General features: G+C 40.2%; 2 protein-coding genes across 2 annotated transcripts in view; one reads left to right on the forward strand and one right to left on the reverse strand.

Annotated features, from left to right (window-relative positions):
* Positions 1–2,943: 2,943 nt before the first annotated feature.
* LOC149832493 (photosynthetic NDH subunit of lumenal location 3, chloroplastic-like) lies at positions 2,944–5,065 on the reverse strand. The gene is made up of 3 exons (XM_090012484.1): positions 5,019–5,065; positions 3,584–3,848; positions 2,944–3,074 (listed from the first exon to the last, which is right to left on the reverse strand). Exons 2-3 carry the CDS (start codon positions 3,806–3,808, stop codon positions 2,973–2,975), a joined length of 327 nt encoding a protein of 108 aa, XP_089868610.1. The 5' UTR covers positions 3,809–3,848; positions 5,019–5,065; the 3' UTR covers positions 2,944–2,972.
* Positions 5,066–8,368: 3,303 nt separating this feature from the next.
* Positions 8,369–25,473, forward strand: part of LOC149832494 (ubiquitin-conjugating enzyme E2 enzyme activator PEX22-like) — a 35,197-nt gene continuing 18,092 nt past the window's right edge. The window contains exons 1-3 of the mRNA XM_090014532.1: positions 8,369–8,596; positions 25,092–25,319; positions 25,412–25,459. Of these exons, the coding sequence (XP_089870658.1) occupies positions 8,489–8,596; positions 25,092–25,319; positions 25,412–25,459 (384 nt within the window). The 5' untranslated portion in view covers positions 8,369–8,488. The remainder of the gene's footprint in view (positions 8,597–25,091; positions 25,320–25,411; positions 25,460–25,473) is intronic.

A 25,473-nucleotide genomic window follows, 5' to 3' on the forward strand; every position in this document is an offset into this window, starting at 1 on the left:
GCCTAACTTTCCCTTTCTTTTCTTATTCTCGTCTCTTTCAACTGTCATTGGATTTGGTGAAAATGAATTCTGCAGAAGCTTTCACACCAAGATGATAATTCTGTGGTTTATATGCAGCAGCATGACATGTGCCGTGGAACTCGTTTTCAACCAAACTGGCAGAATTTTAAGCAGGCAACTTAGTTTGTTGCTATTGCTACACCAAAACAGTGGAGCTGAATTCTGCTGAGCATGGTTGATGGGATATTTCAATTTTTATCTAATCCCCACAGTGCCCATGGGCGTTAAGCATTAACCAACACAAGACAGCATCTACTTAAATTTTTTTTTGCGGGGGTTTCTTACATTGAGGAACTGCACTCAAGACCAATAGCCTCCCTGATCTTAGGCTGCCATACTACATCAAGGTTCTTCACCTGAAAGTGGCCATTTTCCCCTCCCTTCAGGGTGAAACAAACGGCCCCTTAGGAACCTATTTTCTCGCTTTCTAAGATTATTTCTGGAGGAAAAACTCAAATGAATTCAAACTTATCTAACCTAGAAGAATAGAAAAGAATACTTTTTTCGACATTAAAATTATTGCAAGGCTTCCCGTTTTTTCAAAAGGTTTGGAGTTAAAAAATGCGTTCCTCTTTCATGGCAAAGTGTTTACCACCTTGCTAAAGGAAAATTTAGAGGTATATGTTATGGAGAAAGGTAAGGAAAAAGTAGGAGCAAAGGACTATCCCTTTCATTGTGACATAATTATGTTGAACAGACACCCACAAGGGCTTCGCTTATCCGGTAGATGAGACTTGTGAATGTCACAAGTTCGAAACCTACGAGTTGCCACAAAGTCGTTGTTGGTGTACTCTCCGATGGGCAGGGGGCTCAAGGGTACCAACCGGAGGCCAGCTAATGTAAGGTTGCTGATGCGGCCGATTAAGCTATTAAACTAACCCCAGTAAAACCAGGTTTGGAGTTTAAATCAGCTCTCTTGTATATATTTTCAGGTTAGGCTGAATCTAGCATAAAAATTGGACCCCCATCTTCAATAGAGCATATCTAGCGTACCTTGCAAAGTGCTCTGCAACAATAAGTGAATGTCACACATCTTCACAACCCCCACTGGATGATATGTGGCATCTAGTGATTGGACCGAGTACCTAATTATCTCAGAGAGAGCTTTGTTCAATGCTTGCCCCGACTATCTTTTTCTTTGAAATTTACATGGAGGAACTGATCGGGTGCAATCGTCCATGGTCAGAGACTTAGTCGTGCTTGCCATACTTACGGTCGCTGTCCTGGCAGCATAAATATTTTTTAAAGTGCAACCATTTGTAAAGGCTTTTGAGATGCCATTACTTGTCCGAGAAGGGTGACCTACGAAAAGCCCCCCCCCCCCACCACACACACACACACACACATTCTATTTACAAAAAAAACAGCCAACGTTTGAGATATTACATTCAACAGCCTACTTTATTTTAATACATTTCAAATAATGACAGATAATTTTGTCCATCTTTTATAGAACTCATTGTACGCTGTCTTGTGATTTTGTGAAGCAAATCAACAGCTGAGTGTTTTAGTCCTTATTTATTTATTTATTTATTTTTGAAAGAAGTTTTAGTCACTTTATTTGGCCAAGGCAAACCGAATATTTTTTTTGACAGAGAGAGCTAGGGTTAGGCAAACCCCTACCAGTTATACAACCATACCATTGGGATTCGAACTTGCGATGTCCCAACACAAGTTGACGTGCACTGACGGCTTCTCGTATATTACTCATAATTTATGTATTGTTTCGATCAATGTTGTTAAAATCGGTTCACTAGGTGAATCGGTTTCTTGAAAAAAAACCCTAAGAAACCAATGTCATTGGACAACTTTTCACCATAAGATGACAAGTGCCATTAAATGATACAACATATTAAAATAAATATTAAACCATTTTTAACCCCTTAAAAATATTAAAAAGTTTGAATTCAAAAGACGTGTGAATTGGCTAAGGGCAATTCAGACCCATTTTGATAACATTGGTTTCGATCATGTGAAGGGATCCAATTTCACCACAAATATAATATATTCATGTGGCTTCTTGCATGGATATGCTAACCTAGTAACTCTTGTTATTTTCTATTCTAAGCACAGGTTCCAGAACTTTATTTTGGATGTGTTTGGCTGAGTGAAATGGAGTTTGAGAGAATGTTTTTTTTTTTTATAGGCAAGTTGGGATTAGGCAGACCCCTCCCAGTTATACAACAATACCATTGGGTTTTGAACCTGCAACGTTTGAACGCAAGTTGATGTGCAGTGGCTGCTCCTACCAGACAAGCAGAGCCCCTATTGGTGAGTTTGAGAGAATGTTATACCAATGGAGTTATGATAAGTTTTGCCTTTCTTTAAGGCCAGTTCTCCAAACGATGTCATTCTATTCGGTTAGCCGTCATGACTGGTTATATTCAATCGCCACCACACATCTCACTTGGAAACCATGCACATCGTTTGCGAACTGAAAGAGTGGGCCCATGCAGATCCACGTACAGTGCGGATTGAATCAGTTATATTCAATCTGACTTGATCTCCCCAATTCTAATGTTAAATGAAAAAAAGCACTAATTAAACAATGAATTCCCATCTTTCTTTACTTAATTAATTGTGCCCTAAGCTCCAAATCACCTTTTTGTCTAACAAGTTGAACTCATACACCGGACACACACATGAAACATGATTGAGTTGAAATCTGGTATGAAGAAAAGTGCCAAGGTGCACACTGTCCTCGCTTCAAACATCTCATCATCAAAATGGTGTACCGAGGGTAATGGGTGATGATGGTGATAGAATGACTCCTTTTTCTATTTGTATTACTTTTTTTTTTTATGGGGTTGTGCATTTACAAGATTTATGCGTTTTTTCTATCATGGCATTAGCATCTAGGACCCAAAAAATGCTACATTTACCTCTCTCTCTCTCTCTCTCTCTCTCTCTCTCTAAGAGATGAGAGCTATCAAGACTTCTTGTAACACAGCAGTGGCATCGTTGTAGCATGCTTGGGCCAGCTGCATGCTTTTGGTCTTGATGGCTTCATCTAGCTGCAAACATCATACACCAAAGATCACAATCATCATCCACATAAAAAAAAGTAAGAATAAAGAGCCAACCTTAATTTGTCTAAACAGGCCTAAAGTTGGGCAAGCCATAGCGACACATTGTAATTAAATAAATATATCACAATTTTATCATAATAACCGTGTATTTATCAGCAAAAATCTTAAAAAAAAAGATTATATTTAAATTTTTTTCTTTTTATTATATGTAATAAAATTTTCAATTTGTTGTTTTTTGTTGAGAATTTTTCTAATTCAAACCTTAGAAAGTGAGCTTACGAGAAAATCACTGCAAAATAACTGTCAATTTAAACTGTTCACACTATCTATGCCCAGCCTCTAGCTCATGGCGTTTGACTATATTTTCTCTTTCAAAACACTTCATTTTTGTGCTACTATCATTCAACATGGCAGGGTTGCATAAAGAATGAAGTCCTTGATAGAAGATCATAAATTTCAACCAAAGTTCTTGTTAGTGAACATAATTCACATACCTCCTCCATGCAACAAAACAATTTGTTTGCTAGCTCTGTCAATGGCTGCTTCTGTTCCTCGGGAGCGGCTGCAATGAACCGACTGAAGTCGCAGAACAAAAATGTCGACCTCAAGCGAAAATCCTGCGCTATGAATTCCCATGACTCTTCATCCATCTGATCACCGAAGGTGAGCATATGGCGGATGCATTTCCTTATCCGGGAAAGACTTCCCTTGGCCGCCATGTTTGGTGTGCACAGGTGCTCTTTTTAGCAAATTAGGGACCTGCAAGGGGGGTGCTAGATATTTATTTTCGAGCATGAATTAGGACAAATATCTGTAAATGAGCTGAACAAGCCGAGCCTAGGCTAGCTGTTGAAGCTCGTCTAGTCTAGGCGAACCCGAGCTAGTGGGGAGCTAAGCTAAGTCCAAGCTCATGACGATCAAGCACAAACCAGAAAAACAAAGAACCTTTAATTGATGGTGAGACTCAAGCCAAATATCTCCAAGTTACAAGCCACATGAAAAGAATGTCATACGTCATAAAAATTCACCGATGTACTTGTACGGAGAGTTGATCGATCGTGGCTAATTAGGGAGTACGATACAGTAGACATTATACTGGAGAATAGTGAGCACCATCGTGCAAATCCACATAAATACCACCATTTAAAAACTTTTGTTTTTTATGTTCTGGTATAAACTATAAACTCTATAGACCTTACTTGACTGTATAATTGATTTGATACAATGCCTATATATATATATATATATATATATATATATATATATATATATATATATATATATATATATATATATATATATATAGAGAGAGAGAGAGAGAGAGAGAGAGAGAGAGAGAGAGAGAGAGAGAGATCAGACTACTTTTTATTGATTAAAAATTAAAACAGTTTTTTATTGATTAAAATTAAAAATTCCACATCCTCGTGTCCTATATTCTAACAAATTTTCGAATTTTAGGATTTAAACCTGCATCACACGTCTTCGTGATCGTTTATCTTTGTAGAGAGAGAGAGAGAGATCAGGCGACTCATTTTGTAAAGAGCAGTGCCCTCTTCACATTCATCTGACAATGGAATTATCTTCTGCTGTGGCTGACTTCTTTTATGTTAAAAAAGAAAATTGATCATTTTAGAAACATGATTTACAAAACAAAATGGCACAGAAGTTATTGGTTAAACCCAGCCGAGCCCGAACAAACCAAGCTTTGGCTCTTTCAGCTCATTTATCAGCCCTCGGAAGAGGGCATTGTAAATCTTTTATTATTGCCGATTCATGAAAGCAACCAAACCAAAAGCATAGAAAATAAAAAAAGAAGAAAAGAACAGATTTTTAATAAAAATAAACTATAATCTTCATTCAAGGAAAAAAAGATGCATAAAGAATAAAAAACTAAAAAGAAGTTAAGAAGAAGAATCAAAGAAAATTTACCAGAGACGGATTTCTTTTTTTCTCTTTGCTTCTGATGATCACAATGGAATCCCTCTCTCTCTCTCTTCCCGTCTCTCTGTTTTCTTCTTTTTTTTCTTAATTTGTTTTTTGTTGATAGGTTTGTATGTTATTAAATAACTCTTGGTGAGCTCGGGCTCCACTTGACGGTCGGCGCGCCGAAGCCGACACTGAATGGTTTTGGATCAGCAGAAAACTCTGTGGTTGTGCGCCGGGCTCGGATTCGGCTCCACGCGTGGCAAGTCCGTACGGTCCCCACACTGGCGGGATGCGTGCGAGGGTGGGACTTTCCTGGGTTGTTAACCGAGAGCATCATCACCACCTGACGTAACCACCAGCTTATGCTGACTGGTTTTCATTTGGGTGTCAACGGGTCGGGTTTGGTTCGGATCCAGGTAGAACCAGACTTGACCCTGGTTTTCGGGTATGATATGGGGTCCGTACCTAAGTCTAATCAAATCCACCATAAGAGAAGCCATACCCGAACCCGATACCATACCTGGTAAAATAATATTTTTATCATTTTTACATTAAAAAATTCTGGGTCTTAGTCGGAACTCGGGTCGGATCCGTGTCTGGTATAAAATTTTACAAACTATACCCGGATTCATGTATTAATCGGACCTTCGGGTCTGGACCCGAGTCTTAATCAGGTCTTCTTATTTATCACCATACCCAGACTTTATAGGGTTTAGTATGGGTCGTTCAGGTAAACCCGACCCACTGACACCCCTAATTTTCAGTCTTTTGCTAATATCTGATAATTTTCAGTCTTTTCTTTTTCCTGGTTGAGATGGGCAAGGGGTCTTCAGTTTTTGGGTAAATAAACTTTGTTTTGTTCTTAGTATTGTTACCATAATGACAAAAGTTAAAAACGGCAAAAAATATTGGCAGCCAAAAACTCACGAGAATTATTATTATTTTTTTTAAGATTTCACATTTTTGACAAAAACTCAGCAATAAAAAATAAATTAAAGATATAAAGAAATATATATATATGTATATATATATATAATTACTTTAAAATAGAATCCACATGTTTTTTTTCACGATAATTAGTCAATAATAACATAAAGTTTGTATTTAAAATGTGATATTTATGTTTTTGACAAAAAACTCATGAGAATTTATCGTTTTAAATGTTCAGGCAATTTCTTGCGATATTTATCACTATGATTATTACCCCTTATTTTTTTTCTTTTTTCTTCTTTCCCAAACAGTTATACAACCATACCACCATTTGGTATTCAAACTTGCAAAGTCGTAACACAAGGTGACGTGCACTAACTGCTCCTGCCAGATAGATAAACACAGCTCCTTATTTTTCTCTTCTTGGGTATAGAGTTTCCATTTTAGATTGTGTTGTTGATTGTTTGAATCTTTGAAGAATTTTTATTTATATTTTTTAACCACTTATTGTCTAAAAACTCACGTGTTATATTTTTCCTAACTTTTAAAATTTTAATTTATTAAATCATTTTTAACATATGCTCCCAAAAAAATTAATTCCCAACTATGTGGTTCAGCATGCAACTGCATTACACCTATAAAGTTCTTCGTTGGGTAGGTGGTATCCCATGTGGTAAGTGGTGTTTTCTTTATCAAGCTGAAGGCCCAGGATCGAATCCCTCTGCCACATGGGGCGGCTGTTTAACAGTCCTCCTAACCCCAACTTGTTGACCTCTGCCATAGGCCTTAGCATGAAGGGAGAACGCCTTTAGGCTTGCTGCAAGAGAAGCTCAACATGATAATTGTAGTGTTTTTGGTTTGTTCTATCTTCCAAGATATACGCATTAGAGTATTGAAACTGACAAATTCACGATGCTATAAGGCTCTAAAAAACAAGAAGAAATACATTAATACTTAGCTAATGGGGATTACCTCAACCCGATATGTCAAATTCAAATTCTCATGTATTTAGCTGTTCCGGATCTAAACCATTTGCACAGGACATACAAGGCCCGTTAGGAGGTCATTTGAGACGATAATGAGTCGGTTTGCATTTACTTTAAATTGAGTCATGTTTGGGTCCACTTAGAGTCCAAATGTCCATGTGAGAAGGGTCTAAAAAGGTGATGCACAAATGTGAAGAAAAATAGAGAAAATTATTAGAATTAAGGAACCTCCTCCTTTGAGACTTGAGAGTAAGGCTGCAAATGGATAGGTTACGTATGTCATGGTCAGATATCCAATTCGAGTCTCAAATGTTATTTTTTTGGATTTGGATCCTTTAAGTAAAACAAAAAAAAAAAAAAAACATTTGGAAAGAATTGGGACTTGTTCAGTTGGATTACTTTTGGACTCAGATGGGTAAGATTAAGTTGGATCTGGAATTGTTTCCTATCAAAATCTTATGTGGTTGCATTTTTTACAAGTAAATATCTTGTTTTGTTCTACGTTTTTCATACCCACTATTGCTACATGTATCTCTGACTCAGATAGGGGTGGGCATCGGGCTGGCCCGACCTGGGTCAGGTCAATTTAGAGCTTGACCCATCGGGTTTTAAGTGTGACCCAGCCCAAAGATGGCCTGACCCATTTATTAATGAGCCAGGTTTTGGCCAAATTCTTAATGAGCTCGGGTTTGAAGAACAACCCATGTCCCAGCTCTAACGGGTCAATTCAGCCCATTTCAAACCCATTTGTAGATTATTTACAAATGAAGTTTATAAATTAATTTCTATAATATAAAAAATAATGAACTAAATAAAAGATTAATGCACTCATCTAATTGTCTTTATATTTCTTATATAATCAATGTAACTAATTAGGTAAATAATAATACTTACCAAGTTACTATGCAACCAGCTACTAAAAAATTAATTAAGTAGCCCAGGCCTATTGGGTTGATCCGGTAGGCCGTGAGCCGACCTGAGCCAGACTCATGTATATAACGGGCTGGGTTTCGGCCCGGTAGCCAACATGTCAAGGCTTGAAACCTTGACCCAAACCTGGCTCATGGTACAAAAGCCCCGCCCCATCGACCACCCCCAAGATTCAGATTCAGCCTTACATCATTGGATCTTATTCAAATATGAATCCTGATTCTGATCATTTGTTTGTATTTCAGATCCAAATTCAAATCTGCCAAAATTCAGCCCAATCTCGATTTTGCACCCCTACTTGAAAGAGAAGGAAGGAACCAGTTCATCACAACAAGCCCTGTTTTTACCACGCCAGGAAAAGTTTTGTCTATACAACTATTCAGAATTGTAGAAAAGATAGTACCTGATATGAAATATCATGTAAGTAGTTGGACTGTATGAGAAAATTGACCAGTGAGAGAGAGAGAGAGAGTCTTCTGCAACGCCCCTTTTCTTCTCCCCTACTGCATCCAACAAGTAGGAGTTTTTCTTCTCCTCTCAGAGTCGACCTTATGATGGTCTGAACCAGCACACCATCTCTCTCTTTCATCTGCACCTCCCGTGAAGATCTTCACTTCACCCTCTTCAATGGCGTCGGATTCTTTGATCCGTCAGGTTCGTCACCTATTCGACAGATTCAGCACGCTCTTGACGGCCAGAGTTTCCGATCTGCTGCTGTTATTGTCGAATCACAAGGTATTATTTTGCCTTTGTCGGTTTGGTATGCTCGATTCGAAATCGTAAGTTTTCGTTCTTCGTTTTTCTCCTTCTGACATTGGTGTCATCTTTTACCTCAAACGGGCATTTTTTTCCTTCTCCTATAATTATTGCGATTTTTTTTGGGTGATATATATGAATTTACGATGTGGGTGTTTGAGATCATGAGAGAGGGTGACGTGGGGATCTCTCTTTTCTCTTTTTTTCTTCTTTTTTCTTTTTTTTGTAATTATCTTGTTGAAATTACAATAATGGAATTCATAGGTGAAAGGGGAAAGCTTTTTTAGTGCTCAATGTGGTAATATTTCTGGTTTGGGGTTGTCTACTGTATGTATTGGTTGAGTTAATAATGGTTTGGTAGTTGTTAGGCGTGGTCCCTTTTGCTTAATGTAATGAATTTTGCTTAAATAAGCGATACCCAAGTGGTAAATCACGCAAATTCATCGTATTTCACCGAATACGCTGTAACTCTGCATGTTGATTGAAGACCATCTTCACTTCTATCAAAGTACAAGTGGAGAGTGTCTTAGAAGTGATCGCCTTCCTAGCTTTTTATTTTCTGCCTGGTAAGCAATGTTCCGACTTCCAGCGATCTAGACCTCATTGCTTTTAAGGATCCTGACCTTGGTCTCATTGTTACCTTTAACCTCTACCCTATTTTCCTTCCTTTCCAAGTCCCCTAGTCGTCGAATTTTTCTATATTATTATGATATGGATTATGCGACGCATCAGCCTCATTTGAAGCCTACAAGACAGCTGTAAAAACACTCATTGTCATGAGCAAGACATAGAAACAAAGCATTCCTTACCTAACCAGCTTACAGAAGGTCATATCTCAAAGAGAGCATTGACTGAGGTGGATTTTGGAATAGATCAAAGATCTTCCTGCTAGGGTGGGAGATTATGGCACATCATGCCATAAATAAATATGCTTTATGTGGGGCTTCACTGTTATTAGTGTTATGACCGAGCCTCATTGTGTGCAAGGTTGGACAAAATCTTATGCAGCTCTCTTTGAACTAAACAACCAGTAGCTGCCAATGTGGTAAAACCTCTTTTACTGTGCTATTGCTTGCATCACCACTGATATTTGGAGTTTTATGGTGGGTTGCTTGGGAAATGTCAGTGAGGGACCTGAGAATGGTCACTAGCATATTAGCTTTTGAGCACAGTCATAGATGTAGGTGTTATTTTGAAAATATAGTGATGTTAGTGAGGTACAATGAAAGTAAGCAAGACTAAAGATTAGCAGACCTATTATCCTCCTCTTCAATTTGGTGGGTTAAGCGTAAAATTATATGCAAAAAAAGTTTTAATATCATATGAAATTTGACATGCTGTAATATTTTCAATAGCATCTTAAGTATTGCAAGATGCAGGCATATATAAAAGTGTTCATTTTACTAAATAATCACAAACTAGCATTGTAGTAAGTATTTGGGAAGGTAAAATCTACGTATGAAAGAAAATATTCCAAATGTATTTGGTATGCATCTAAAAATACATATATTCATAAATAAGATTGTATGGAGTATTGAACTGAATCCTGTCAATCCAATATTCCAACAAAAAAAAGGAAAAGAAAGAGCTGAATGGAGGTAAATCTCGATCATCACATCATCATCATCATCATCATCATCATTGCCACCAACCTCATTAAACTTTCCCTTGTGGACTTCCACTTAAGCTAAAATAAAATGTCAACATAAAAATACCTAGGCATTCGCCTAGTACTAGTACCTAGGTTAGCCTTTGCTTAGGTGCCTAGGGCCTTTGAGTTGTAATTTCGATTTTTCTTAGTAAATCTTTCTACTCATCACACATAATACCTTTAGTGTCATTCCCTCCTAAGCAGACTATTTGGGATAGGAACAATTGCCTAGAGTCATCATCTTTATAGAGCTAGTTTTACACCACACAGTTCTTGCCATCAACATAGGGTTACTGTTTTCATCTTGTTGCTTTCTTTGCTTTTGAACTATTAAATCAGAATATTCTTTTTTTTGCTCATTACCTGCTACTGGGTTGTGTTTATGGAGTCCCTTGGTTGAATGAGGAAGGTGTACCTTCAAAGATATTGAATTATAGAGGATCATCATTTGGAAGGTTGACACAATTAGAAGTAAAGAGTTGATTCTATAATGGACATGGTGGCTCCTTGATGGTGGAAGATAAGGATAGAGTGTATTAGCCAGATGCTCAAAGGAAATCTGCAACATAAACATTTCCTCTTGAGGTTTGCCATAAGTTATGAGGAGCAATGTTCATTTTGTGTTGCTGTAATTGATTTAGATCATCCTTAGTCTTGATCTAGATAAGTTAACATGAATATAAGATATACTTGACATTTGGATTTTGTAAAAACTATTTTGAACCTTTCTTTCTGGATGTTGATTTTTCCTTCATGCCTTGAACTTTGCCTTGACCATGTACTTCCATCTATTTATCTTTTTTACAGTAACTCCTAAGTCTCCCCAACTTTTGGTTCATGAAGTTATCATCCATTGCCATCAAGTAATAATGTTGTGAGTCAATTTCTCAAAAGTCTTCCTATTGTTGTATGAAAACTAAGAAACCTGTAAATTCCAACAAGCAGGAAATGACTCTGAGTTTGCAAGAATCTACGTGGCTGTTGTGGATCCTCCTAACCTTATAGAGGGAACATAATACATACAGAACAGTGTTAGTTATCTTCATAATCTATAGTTTTGGCTACTTTGAATATGTTTTGTAGTGAGGACATGAACTCACTCTTTTCTTCTCTCTCTCCAATCATTTAATGTTAGTTTTGTTTTGGGGGGAATATAACCGAATAAAAGGGCTTAGGATGTTCATGTTTCTCACTGTTATTTGTATTTGCTTCATTTTTTCCTCCATCCCAACAATTTGGTTACTGTTCAACTCAATGTTTAAGATGTGACTTGGATGTTTCTAAATATTAAGCATTGCTGAAGAATATGGGTGCACTCTCTCTGCCACAAAAGATGCACATGCTAGAGAGCTATGCCACAGGGACACCCCAATTCATTCTTGTGTTCTATGTCACAAAGATACGAGTGTGTGAAAAGACGTGCGTGTTCTGTTTATAATGGGTCATGGGTCAAGGGATCCAGACCCGTAATCATGCCCTTTCATTAATGGCACATATGTAATTATTTCTTATTGTGAAAGGGTATTTTAGTACCCTAAAATTTGTATTAGTAATGGCATATAAATGAATAAGATTAGCAGCCGACTCCAGCAAGTGGAATCGGGTTTTCTCTGCAGCTCCTCTCTCTCTGTTCCTCACCCTTCACGCATGGTAGAACTCTAAATTTACAAAATCTAACATGGTATCAGAGCCACGCTAGAGCTGAATCTGGGATTGCTTCCAAAGGTATGTCTAAAAAGATCTGAATCTGATCGTTCAGTCTCCCAAGTCAGAAAAATTGATTCTCAATATTTTTTCTCCTCGATCTTGATCAGATCTGATCATGTTTTTCTGTCAAAACCGATTCTGTCTTGTCATCTTATTCCCAACATATTTCTTGGTATCTCGATCTTGATCAGATCTGATTAAAATCAGATCTGATGACGTTTTTCTGTCAAAACCGATTCTGTCTTGTCATCTTATTCCCAACATATTTCTTGGTATCTCGATCTTGATCAGATCTGATCACGTTTTTCTATCAAAACCGATTCTGTCTCGTCATCTTATTCCCAACATATTTCTTGGTATCACCATCTTGATCAGATCTGATCACGCTCCTCTGTTATTAATATTTTCTGTGTTGTCTTCTTAGCTTTTAATCTGGTTCTAACTTATCTTGTTGATTGGTTTTGATCAGAATCTGATCTGATCACGTAATCGGTTGTCTATTAATCTCGTTTTATCCTTTCTTGATCAGATTCAGATCTGGCTTCTTTTGCCATTTGACATCTTCATTCTTTTCATTCTTGATCGACTTTAAATCAATATCGGATTTGAGTTTTACTCATATGTTCTTTTAAATTTTCGTATTCAGTGCTTAATTGTTTATTCAAATATGGATAATTACAGATCTGATCGGAATTCAATATCTACTCTAAATTAGATACCAGATTTGGATTAGATATTGAATCAAGTTTTCCTTTTATTTATTGCCTATTGTTCTTTACATAGCCTGATATAGTCCATTCTGTAAAAAAAAAAGGAGGTTCCAGTTACTTTAGTCATCTGCATGACTGTTCTGTCAGCAAAAAAAAAAGTAAGAGGTTGCAGGAATTTCCTTGAAGTTGAAAGTTGTTTTTTGATATACTGATTTCTTTAGCTATTATCGGGTTGTGTGATGGACACATTATTATTATTGTGAAACATGGATTCATTTCCTACTCAGTTGGTATTTCTTCAAGCTTTCTCAGTCAACTCGTGTCTGAAAAATTAAACAATTTCAATTTCCTGACTTGGAAGAGGCAAATCATTCATTTCATTAGGAGTCAGGATCTTTCTGGACATATGGATGGATCTGTTCCAGTCCCTCAAGAGTTTATATCACGAGAAGAAAACGATAGTAAAGGAGCATCTACCACTGTATATGTTAGAAATCCAGAATTTGTAGCTTGGATGGAAAGAGACCAGGAGCTAGTTGCTTATATTACCTCTACGTTGTCACAAGAGGTGCTTGTGGCAATTCTAGACGACTGTACTGCCATGCAACTTTGGGACAGACTAGTTCAGACATATTCACAGGTTTCTCAGGCCAGAATTGTATTTCTTAAAAGGGAATTTCAGATGTTAAGAAAGGATTCCATGACTATCATGGAGTACTTGAACAAAATGAAGATCATCACAAATCAACTCGCAGTTGTTGGGTGTGCAGTGACTGATAAAGATATGGTACAACAAACTTTGAGTGGATTGGGGCCGGACTATCATATGATTGCTACTTCCTTATTATGTTTACCTGAGCTACCCAGATTTGAAGACCTGCATGCAAAATTACTTTAATATGAGATGAACTTAAAGGATTTTCTGAAGAATCATCTATGCATACAGGGACGCAAGATGTTCTTGCCACAGGGGTAACTTATGGACGAGGACGAGGACGAGGAAGTTATGATGTTAAGGGAAGGGAAGGAAAGGACAAGGAAGAAGTGGACAAGGAGGTCATGGACTATTACTTACACCCAACATATATCCTAACTCACAACGATAGAGGCCAATTTCTACTTGTTTTCTGTGTAATAAAAAGGGGAACATCAAATCTAATTGTTGGTTCAATCCCCTAAATAAAGGAAAATCAACACGAACTGAAGCGAAGAGAGGAACATATAACACAAAGGCCAATGGAGAAGTAAAGGAGTTATTGTTGTCAGCTTTAGCAGGATTAAATCTGAAACAGAATGAGCAAGGTACTTGGTACGTAGACTTTGGGGCAACGGCTCATGTTACTGGTGATGCCGGTAAGCTCCTAAACCTTGTTCCTTACATTGGTAGAAATAGTATAGTTACTGGGGATGGATCCCACCATTCTATCTCTCATATTGGAAATTCCGTTACACCTATGTCAAAGTCCTCTCTCAGTCTTTCAAAGGTTCTTTATACTCCTAACATCAAGAAAAACATTGTTTTTATTTCTAAACTTATTGATGATATCAATGCTTCACTTGAATTTACTCCCTCTTTTGTTCTTGTCAAAGATCTCTGCACGTGTGAGACGTTCGCTAAAAGAAAACGACAAGGCAATATGTATGTTTTCCAAGAAGATCCTTCTGCTCGTGTTCGCCCTGTTGACCCAAACTTGAAGCTCTCCTCATCGTCGTCATCCGTGATTCCTATATGTGTTTTTTGTGTTTCTGAATCCAATAAGCCAAATCTTTGGCATGGTCGTTTAGGTCATTGCAGTAGTAGTTTCATTGAGAAGCTTATCTCAAATAACCTCATTCCCAAGTCTAGTTTAGGAATAAATGTCAATGACAACAAATGTTTTAGTTGTCTCTTATGTAAGAGTCATGTTTTACCTTTTCATTCTATCAATAAAAGAGCTTCACGACCTTTTGAGATTATCTGTTCTAATGTTTGGGGGCCTGCCCCAGTTGCTTCTATATCTGGAACTAGATATTATCTTATATTTGTTGACAGTTATTCTCATTATACTTGGGCTTTCTTTATGAAACACAAGTCTGAGACCTTCAAGTTATTCCAAAATTTTCACTCTTTTGTCAAGAATCAATTTTCTGAAAACATTCTTTGTTTCCAATGTGACGGAGGGGGTGAATTCTCTTCAATTGACTTTACTAACTTTTTTCAAAGTAATGAAATAAGGAGAAGGGTGTCTTGCCCTCACACACCTCAGCAGAATGAGATTGCTAAAAGAAAGCATCACCATATTGTTAAGAGTGCAATGAGTATGATACATGATAGTAATCTTCAGATTACTTTATAGACAAAAGCCTTTCATTCCGCAGTCCATGTGATAAATCGATTGCCCATGACTATTTTGGAGGACAAGTCTCCTTACTTTTCTCTATTTGAAGTTCATCCCAACTATCATGATTTGCGCGTGTTTGGTTGTTTATGTTATGTTCATATTGACAGTTCAATGAAACATAAGTTTCAGGATAAGGCTTTGAAGTGTAGGTTTGTGCGCTATGCAGATGACTATAAAGGATACAGGTGCTATGATCCCATGAGCAAGCGCATCAAAATATCAAGAAATGTTATCTTCAATGAATTGAATTTTAATCATCGATGCATTAGTCCTTCTGAATCAAATTTCAGAGTTGAGGTCTATCATCCTTGGTTGAATTTTGAACTTTTCTCCGACACTAACGATATTTGTCTTTCAGATTGTGATCAAAAGGATAAAGAATCTATGTCTGCTAATAAGTTGATTGCACATGAGAGTATAGAGCCATCCTTGGACCCCAAAAGGTATAAAGGTCTTGTTTACACACGACGAGTAAGAGAGGCGCCCACTATTGTTAATCAGGAAATGGATACATCCTCTACATCCACTTCTACCTTTGATGTTAGAAGATCCACTCGCTCTCGTAATCTGATAGAAAGATGGGTCAGTTATAAAAAAAATTCACTGGATTTTCAACTTTTTCTAACATCTTTGAGCAAGGAAGATGAACCCACAACATTTTCTCAAGTATCAAATTCTAAAAGATGAATTGAGGCAATGAATGAAGAAATTGAGGCTCTACATGAATGTGGTACGTGGAATGTTGTACCGAGACCACCTGACAGAAATGTAGTTAGGTCAAAATGGGTGTATAAAATAAAGTACAAACTGGATGGAACTATAGAACGGTACAAGGCGAGGCTTGTAGCTAAAGGATTTACACAGGAGCAAGGACATGATTATGATGAAACCTTTAGTCCAGTGGTGAAAATGGGGACAATCAGAGTCATACTCTCTTTAGCTATTGAATATCAATGGACAATTAGTCAACTTGATGTGAAAAATGCTTTTCTCCATGAAAATTTGGAGGAAGTATACATGGAACAACCCACTGGCTATGCAGAAGGCAATCCTACAAAATACGTATGCAAATTGAAAAGGGCGATATACGGGTTGAAGCAGGCATCCCGTTCTTGGTTTGATAGTTTCTCTCTTGAAATACAAAAATATGGTTTTAGGCAATCTCTTCTTGACCATTCCTTGTTTATATTCAAGAACCAAGATATAGTTACTCTGTTGTTGATATATGTAGATGATATTATCATCACAGGTAACTCCAAAGTGCATGTTGAGGAGGTCAAACATCTCTTGAATCAGAGATTCAAAATGAAGGATCTTGGTAAACTATGATACTTCCTTGGAATTGAAGTTGACAGTACTTCTGAAGAAATGACTCTCACTCAACATAAGTACACTATTGATGTCCTCAATAAGGCAGGTATGAAAGATTGCAAACCCTTGGGAACTCCTAGTGTTCTTCACCAGAAACTCAGTTCTCAAGATTGAGATCTATATGAGAATCCTACAAAATATCGTAGCATAGTAGGCATGTTACAATACCTCACTTTCACTCTACCTGATATTGTTTACTCAGTAAATCAGGTGTCTCAGTTCATGCATAAGCCATGTGAAGGGCATATGGAAGCAGTTAAACGGATACTTTAGTACTTGAAGGGAACTGTTGGGGATGGTCTTTTACATAAGAGAAAGACAAATGAGCAAAATGCACATGAAATTACTGTCTATACTGATGCAGATTGGGCGAGAGACCCAGATGAACGTAGATCAGTATCCGGCTATTGTGTGTTTGTTGAGATGAATTTGGTTTTCTGGAGTAGTAAGAAACAAAAAGCTGTTGCTAGATCAAGTACAAAAGCCGAATATAGGTCAATGGCAGTCGCTACTGCTGAAGCTACCTGGATTAGGCACTTACTGACAGAAGTGGAAGAATCGATCGCTCGATCTCTTCTTTTATGTGACAATCAAAGTGCCATCAATATGTCATTTAATCCCATTTATCACAGTCGTGCCAAACATATTGAAATAGATCAACATTTTGTGAGACAAAAGGTAGAAGAGAAGGAGATTGAGCCTGAATTTGTATAAACTACAGATCAAGTGGCTGATATATTCATAAAAGGATTGACAAAAGACAAATTTTGGATGTTGAAAGGCAAGTTGTTCATGGTTTAGTACCATGTACAACTTGAGGGAGGTTGAAAAGACGTGCGTGTTTTGTTTATAATGGGTCACGGGTCAAGGGATCCAGACCCGTAATCATGCCCTTTCATTAATGGCACATATGTAATTATTTCTTGTTGTGAAAGGGTATTTTAGTACCCTAAAATTTGTATTAGTAATGACATATAAATGAATAAGATTAGCAGCCGACTCCAGCAAGTGGAATCGGGTTTTTGCTGCAGCTCCTTTTCTCTCTCTCTCTCTCTCTTTGTTCCTCACCCTTCACGCATGGTAGAACTCTAGATTTACAAAATCTAACAATGTGTACATGTATGTGACTCGTAAAGGTGACACCAATTTGGGAAAATCTTAAAAATTATGACACGGCGACAGGATGCGTGTGTGTATATGTTTGAAATAAAGTGTTTTATATTAACATAAAATATTTTGTACTATTCATTTTAAACAAGTTTTTCTTTTTTTGTTGTGTTTTGCAATAAATACTTATGAAAATGTTTTATATTAATATAAGATATTTTATATTGGCCACATACAAGAAAAAATTTATAATATTTATTAAGTGAGATGAGATGGCTCTCTCTCCAATGATGTGATTCATTGAAAAAATAAAACAAAGATGACAAGTTCATGTTTCTTTGACAACTTGTCATCTCTCTCTCTCTCACGGACAACAAAAGTCTCTTTATTTTTTTCTTGAGTATTTTTTGTCAAAATAAATGTGAGAGTAAACACAGCCAAAATGAGTCCGACATGTTTTAGAGCATGTCATAAATGTGTCACGTACTAAAACGTGTCAGACTTCGTGTCTGTGCGTGTCATCAGTGACACTGACCCATTTGGGCTTGTCATTGTGACATAGCTAGAAAGCTGCTGACTTATCTAATTATATTGTATATCATTTAGATGCCCAAGGAGATTGACCATTCAACAGATGTAGATCTTAGAATAATACAGCATGGATTCATCATAACAGTCTGTTGTTTGCTCTTTGCAAGGATGGATAACAAGCATTATCATTAACTTCACAATCACATTACTTCTTGACAACTGTTCACATTCACTATGTTTGATATGCTTTCATCTCATTTCACTATTATCCCCATTTATTCAATGAAATTTTGTGGTGCATATAAGACAACCACTGCCAGTGTCACGGGCCTATTTCATTCAATGGGCCAGTGCGGCGCGACGATCCTTCCTTACCGCCGCAAGCCTACTCGTCAGCTCGCTTGCCGGTCGCGGAAGCTTGTAATCAGAGTGCAAGAGAGCAAGAGAGAATAGAGGGAGAGAAATTGCAATCACAAGAAGCAATCACAACGAGGGTGAACAAAAGAAAGCTCAACGCATTTAATTCATTCACAATTTTGCCCGCAGGCAATTACAGTTCAAGTATACGGGCTGCCCCTTCGGGGTATTGATTCACCTGAACCGGGCAGCTTACATCAGACTCAACAAAAGCAAAATAGACTCTAGCGCAACTGTACACTGTAAGTCGCAAGGGAACATGCTCCCCCCTTCAAATCATGCGCCGTCCTCGGCGCCATCTGTTTCGTGGTAAGCCCTGACTTCAGCCGGGTAGCGGCTGTTCATTCGAAATGCAGGCTCCCACGTTGGTTCTGCTGTTTCCTCCTACTGCACCAAGTATTTCTTCGCTTGCCCCAAGTAGTTGACCTTGTGGCGAAGGATCTGACTGAGGTGCTTCTCGGCCCGTTGTGCTGCCGGGGCCCTTTGCATGATGGGAGCGCGTTGTGGCACACTGCGTTCTGGGTCTCCATCATCTGGATGGAACTGCTTGAGGTTGCACACGTGGAACACCGGGTGCACCTTGAAGTCTGGGGGCAACTCCAACTTGTATGCCAGCTTGCCCACCTTCTTTGTGATGGTGAAGGGTCCCTCATACTTTCTGAGTAGTCCGCGGTGCCGCCCGCGGAAGATGCCTGTGCGACCAGGATATAGCTTCACCAACACTTGGTCCCCAACTTGGAACCCTGCGGGCCGACGGTGTTTGTCCGCCCACTTCTTCATTCTCTTCGCCGCTTTGTGTAAGAATGCCTTCGCCAACTCATTCTGCTCGTGCCAGTCGCGAACAAACTGATAGGTGAAGGGTGGCCTTCCCTTTTCTTGTGCGGCAAGAGTGTGCGGGGTCAGTGGCTGCTGCCCCGTGGCTATCTCAAACGGGCTGTGGCCTGAAGATTCGCTCTTCTGCAGATTATAACAAAACTGTGCCACATCAAGGAGCTTCACCCAATTTTTCTGATTGGCACTAACAAAGTGCCTAAGGTACTGCTCCAGTATCCCGTTGATGCGCTCTGTCTGCGGATGGAAGCTTGTTGAAAACAGCAAATCAGAGCCAAGTAGCCGAAATACTTCACGCCAGAACTTGCCCGTGAAGCGAGCATCGCGATTGCTCACAATGCTCTTTGGTATGCCCCAGTGCTTCACCACATGCTTTACGAACAACTCTGCAGTCTTCTCTGTAGGGCACTCCTTGGAAGCTGAGATGAAGGTGACATACTTTGAGAAACGATCCACCACGACCAAAATAGAACTGAGGTCCTCTACCTTTGGCAGACTAACAATAAAGTCCATAAAGATGCTTTCCCAAGGACGTTCTGGAATTGGTAGAGGCTCAAGGAGACCGACAACCTTCTGGTTTGTCCCCTTATCTTGCTGGCAGATGAGGCATGTCCGCACATACCCCTCAACATCGTCTCTCATCTGCGACCAATAGTAGCCGCGCTCAAGGAGTGCTAAGGTCCGCTCCTGGCCAGGATGGCCGGCCCATAGTGTATCATGGTACTCCTTGAGTAGCTCTCGGCGAAGGCTTCCCCATCGTGGTACAAAGATGCGTCCCCCTTTTGTTACAAGGAGGCCGTCCTGTAGCCAAAATCGCCGAGTCTTCCCTGCCTGCGCCAGAGAAACAAGGTGTTGTGCGGTCGGATCCTGCTGCGTACCCTCGCGGATGCGGCTCAGCAATGCACCCTCCAAATGCACTTCAGAAGGCTCTGCGCGCGCAACAGCTAATTCAGCCCTACGGCTCAGGGCATCCGCCACAACATTGGTTTTTCCAACCTTGTACTCTAAGGCAAAGTCGAACTCAGCCAAAAACATCTGCCATCGAGCTTGCTTGGGCGTCAACTTCTTTTGCGTCTGAAAATAGCTCGTGGCCACATTGTCCGTCTTGACGACGAACTCGGCACCCAAAAGGTAGTGCCGCCAGGTCCTGAGGCAATACACAATGGCGGTCATCTCACGTTCGTGCACTGTGTAACGCCTCTTTGCATCCTTTAGCTTGCGACTCTCATATGCGATCGGATGACCATCTTGCATAATAACTCCGCTAATGGCAAAGTCTGAGGCATCCGTGTGGACTTCGAAGGGTCTCGAATGATCAGGCAGTCGTAGCACTGGCTCTCTCACTAAGGCTTTCTTCAAGCCCTCGAAGGCATCTTGGCACGCTCCTGTCCAAAGCCATACCCGATTCTTCTTCAACAAATCTGTGAGGGGCGCAGCAATGAGGGAATAACCTTCGATGAAACACCGATAATAATTTGCCAAGCCGAGGAATGACCGCAATTCTGGCACTTTGCTTGGCGGAACCCATTCCTGGATGACCCTTATCTTCTGCCCATCCATACGCAGCACACCACGCCCCACAACGTGGCCAAGAAAGCTGATCTCCTCCTGCCCGAAGAGACACTTCTCTCGTTTAACACAGAGGTCATTCTCCTTCAGCACCTGAAACACTGTTCGCAAGTGCCCGACATGTTCCTCCATGTTACTGCTGTAGATCACGATATCATCCCGATAGACTACCACAAACTTGTCTAAGTAAGGGTAGAAGATCTGGTTCATTAAAGTCGTGAACGTGGCTGGAGCATTTGTCAACCCGAATGGCATTATTAGAAATTCGTAAGCACCATAGCGGGTGACACAAGTTGTTTTCGGCTCATCACCTTCAGCAATCCTCACCTGCCAGTAACCCGATCGCAGATCTAACTTGGAAAAGATACCGGCACTGTCTAGCTGATCGAACAAGTCCGCTATCAATGGCAATGGGTACTTGTTCTTCACCGTGACCTTGTTCAAAGCACGGTAATCTACACATAACCGTTTAGAGCCATCATGTTTCATCTGGAAAAGGACCGGGGCACCAAATGGGGCTTTTGATGGATGAACAATGCCTGCGTCCAACATCTCATCTAGCTGCCTGCGCAGCTCCTTCAACTCTGCTGGCCCCATACGGTATGGAACCATTGCGGGAGGCTTTGCTCCCGGGGTCAACTCAATCTTATGGTCGACCTCGCGTCTTGGCGGAAGACGCTTTGGCAATTCCGGGGGCATCACCCCTCGAAACTCCTCCAACAGTGGGGCTAGGGTCGGTGGCACTGCTGCTTCCACCTTCCCTTCCTCTGCGCGCACTGCCACTAAGAATGTCTGCTCCCCATGCTTGACACCCTTCTTTAGTTGCATTGCCGACAACACTGAAGACTTGCCTTTTTGCGTAAGGCACTGCACTGTGTGGGACAGGTCTGACTCCATGATCGTCAACGTGTTGAATTTTGGCAACATCATAACATTCTGGCTTCGCAGAAACTCCATACCCAAAATCATCTTGAAATCGTCCAGGGGCACCACAGAGAAGTTGGCTTTACCGACCCAACTTCCCACTTGAATAGCCACATCCCTTGCTTCACCAAGGATGGGCTTGGCCTCAGAGTTTACCGTTTTAATGGTCCTCTGCTTTGGCCCATGCTTCAAGCCCAACCGCTCTGCCTCTTCCCGCGAGACAAAGTTGTGTGTGGCCCCGGAGTCTATCATTGCTGAAGTAGACTTTCCATTCATAATAACTTCAGCGTACATGAGTTCCTTACTGACCTGCATGTTTTTAGCTGCACAACTTCTGGCTGCATTAATCGATCGCATGACGCCCATCCTCGGTTGCATGGTCTCAGTGTCGCTGCATTCAGTATCGCTGCATTCTTCCTGTGCAGCATTGGCTTGCCCGTCGTCCTTTACAAGGCGCTTTGGGCATTGCCGGGCGATATGTCTATCACCACAGAATCAACATGTCACAACCGCACCCTTGTTGCTGTTGTTATGCTTTGTGTAGTTCTGTTTCTTTTCGGATTGATGGCGTGTCGACGCCTCACCTTTATCGTTGTGTTGCTTATCCTTCTTGCCTCCGTGGTCAGGCTTCTTCCCAACTTTGGTTGATGGGGTGAAAGGCTTGCGCTGAGTGTCAACTAAGCGCTCAGCCGCCACATATGCATCTTCCAAAATACGGGGGTTACTCATTTCCACTTCAGACTGTGCCCATGGTTGAAGTCCCACAATGAACCAGTTGAGCATGTCGTCTTCTGGCATGTTAGGTATCTCCAGCATAAGCTTCTGGAACGTTCTGACATAGTCTTGCAACGAACCAGTATGTTTGAGCTCATGAACCATCCGGTAAGCCTGTCTCTGCGCATTTCTTGGCATGAAGTAGTTGCGCAACTCTACTTTGAAGTCGTCAAAGGTGTCTATCACACATTGACCCCTCTCCATGTCATTGCGTTTCCGCCTCCACCAAGCGATAGCATCACCATCAAGTAAGGCCGCTGCAGCCTTGATCCTCAGATCTTCGAGGGTCACATTCTGGATATCCAAGTAGTCTTCTACTTGGAACAAGAAGTTCTCAATGGCCTTGCTGTCGCGAGAACAATTGAATTTTGCGGGTCTAGGTACATCAATCCTTGATGGTCTCTCACCATTTCCGCCATTCAGGGTCACCGTCCGCTGCAACGTACGGTTCCTCAACTCAAGATCGGTCACTGTAGTCGTCAACGAAGTGACCTGCCCCATTAGTAAGTTCACCTGTTCTTGCAGGCTCGCCACCACATCATTCAATCCATTGAATGATTCACATGCGCGTGAAATCGCTTCATCATGCGAAGTCACATCTTCCACCAGCTTGTTAACAGTTGCAGCCAACTCTTCTTGGCCCCGAGGTGAACCCATCTCCTCAGTTCCGGCAACTGCCTTGCCCTTGGTGTTGCGCAAGTGTTGATAAGGCGTCACGATGTCTTGCTCACAAATCGCAGCCTGTCGACGTGTCTGTCGACACCGACTCCGGAGTCCCTTCCCCAGCACGAGAACGGGCTCTGGTACCACTTGTCACGGGCCTATTTCCTTCAATGGGTCAGCGCGGCGCGACGGTCCTTCCTTACCGCCGCAAGCCTACTCGTCAGCTCGCTTGCCGGTCGCGGAAGCTTGTAATCAGAGTGCAAGAGAGCAAGAGAGAATAGAGGGAGAGAAATTGCAATCACAAGAAGCAATCACAACGAGGGTGAACAAAAGAAAGCTCAACGCATTTAATTCATTCACAATTTTGCCCGCAGGCGATTACAGTTCAAGTATACGGGCTGCCCCTTCGGGGTATTGATTCACCTGAACCGGGCAGCTTACATCAGACTCAACAAAAGCAAAACAGACTCTAGCGCAACTGTACACTGTAAGTCGCAAGGGAACAGCCAGAGTCTTAACACTAAGTAAGCTGAAATCAGGCTTGGCTCAACATGTTGTCTTAATGCCGAACTCAACCTTGGATTGAGGTTGAACCCAGCAGAAGAGTCTGCACCTTAAGATTGGCAACTTAGGCTCAAGAAATCACATAAGCTGCCAACCTAGCCATCGAACCAGCCCTACCCCTTCGCAACCCTAGTGAATTTTTGTTTTGCTAATTTTGGCACACTAGAAATTTGAATCTCATTTTATCTGCTTCTGCATAACACTACCACATTGAGATTCTTGCTAACGTTTGGCCGTCTACCCACTGATCCAACCTGGGCTTTTTGCATTGTTGGTTTCTGACTTCAGTAATAATGGCTTCGTCACAAAAAATATGTGTTTCTTTGAAAGAATCACAATATTATCACTTAAAGAAAAAACTGCCGAAGGTAAAATACCACAATATTTTCTGGAATTTTGCAAATTTCTCCATGAAAAGTAGTTCTGTAAGTATGCATGCAAAATTAGGTTGTGAAACCTAGAGAAGTTGAACCTCAGATGTTGATTAAGGACACCTGTTTTTCCTTGTTGTGATACTCAATTTATGCATTACACACAAATTTTCAGGTATGATGAGGAATACATCTGCTTGATCCATTATTTTTCTGAATCTGGATACCCTTCAAGTCGGTAACAATTAGGATACCATGCACAAGTAGAAAGTGGTACACATTGACTCCCTAGAGAAAGCAGGTACCAATAAGGACTTCTGCAACTCATGCGATAATGGATATCTTTTTAGAACTTTCACCTATGTCTTGGTATTATCTAATATTTCATGTACCCAAAAAATAAAAAAATGGGGACCCTTTATTAATAATCCATGTAGGCATTTTGATATCCAAATTTTAGGGTTATTTTGCTCACCTTTATACCTGAATGCTCTTTTGTGCTGTTAAAGCCATTAGTTAATGGTGCTGAAAGGACTCATGGATAATGTATTCTCACGAGCTATGGAGTGCGTGAAATCGACACCAACAGGGAGTAAAATATCAGCAAGTTGGGTGGTCAATGTGGTAATATTAGATGATTGCCTCTTTCCTTGAAAATCATGGGATTCTAGCATGCTGCATTTGATGCTAGAAAAATTTGACAACTTGAATATCACTGCTCACTCATAGATGTGTACATTTTACATAGAGATTGTAATTGTCTGGTTTCTTTTTTTTTTTGTTATTTTAATTTTTATCATATTTTCTTTCATAATAGTAGAAAAATGAAAAAAAATCTTTTTTTGCTTTAAACTCCCTTTTGTTTTTCTTTCCCCTTATACACAAACAAATTCTCATTTTCAGAGTGCTGGTTCAATTGGTGCTCTTGCTGGACTTGCTATTGCTATAGCATTCACCTGGAAGTTCTTGAAAACCCCTGATGGACGCCAGAGACGGCAACAGAAACGAAGGGGTTCATCAAATAGTGGTGCTGGGAATCAAGCAAATGAAGTTTCTCGCAGTTCTGAAGAGAGTGTACTCTTGAACCCACAGGGTCACACAGCAAGTGAAGAGTTCCAACCCCCTCTGCAAGTAAGCTTACACTTCCAAGGTGGTTATTGCACTATTGCCAATTTGCGGAACAAACTGTAGCTCATATTGAAGCTTGTCTTTTGGCTTTGTAGCTGACCCTGGGACAAATTGTAAAGAAGAAACTAAATGGTGGCAGGAAGGTAACAGCTCCCTT

Source organism: Nuphar pumila, chromosome 7 (assembly GCF_984573655.1).
Source record: "Nuphar pumila chromosome 7, dmNupPumi1.hap1.1, whole genome shotgun sequence".
NCBI lineage: Eukaryota > Viridiplantae > Streptophyta > Magnoliopsida > Nymphaeales > Nymphaeaceae > Nuphar > Nuphar pumila.

Bases quoted from the DNA above. Each gene is read 5' to 3' on its own strand.
- LOC149832493 (XM_090012484.1), bottom strand. From the start codon at position 3,808: ATGGCGGCCAAGGGAAGTCTTTCCCGGATAAGGAAATGCATCCGCCAT. The intron at 3,075-3,583 runs GTATGTGAATTA...TGATGTTTGCAG, and splicing joins TGTTTTGTTGCATGGAGGAG to CTAGATGAAGCCATCAAGAC.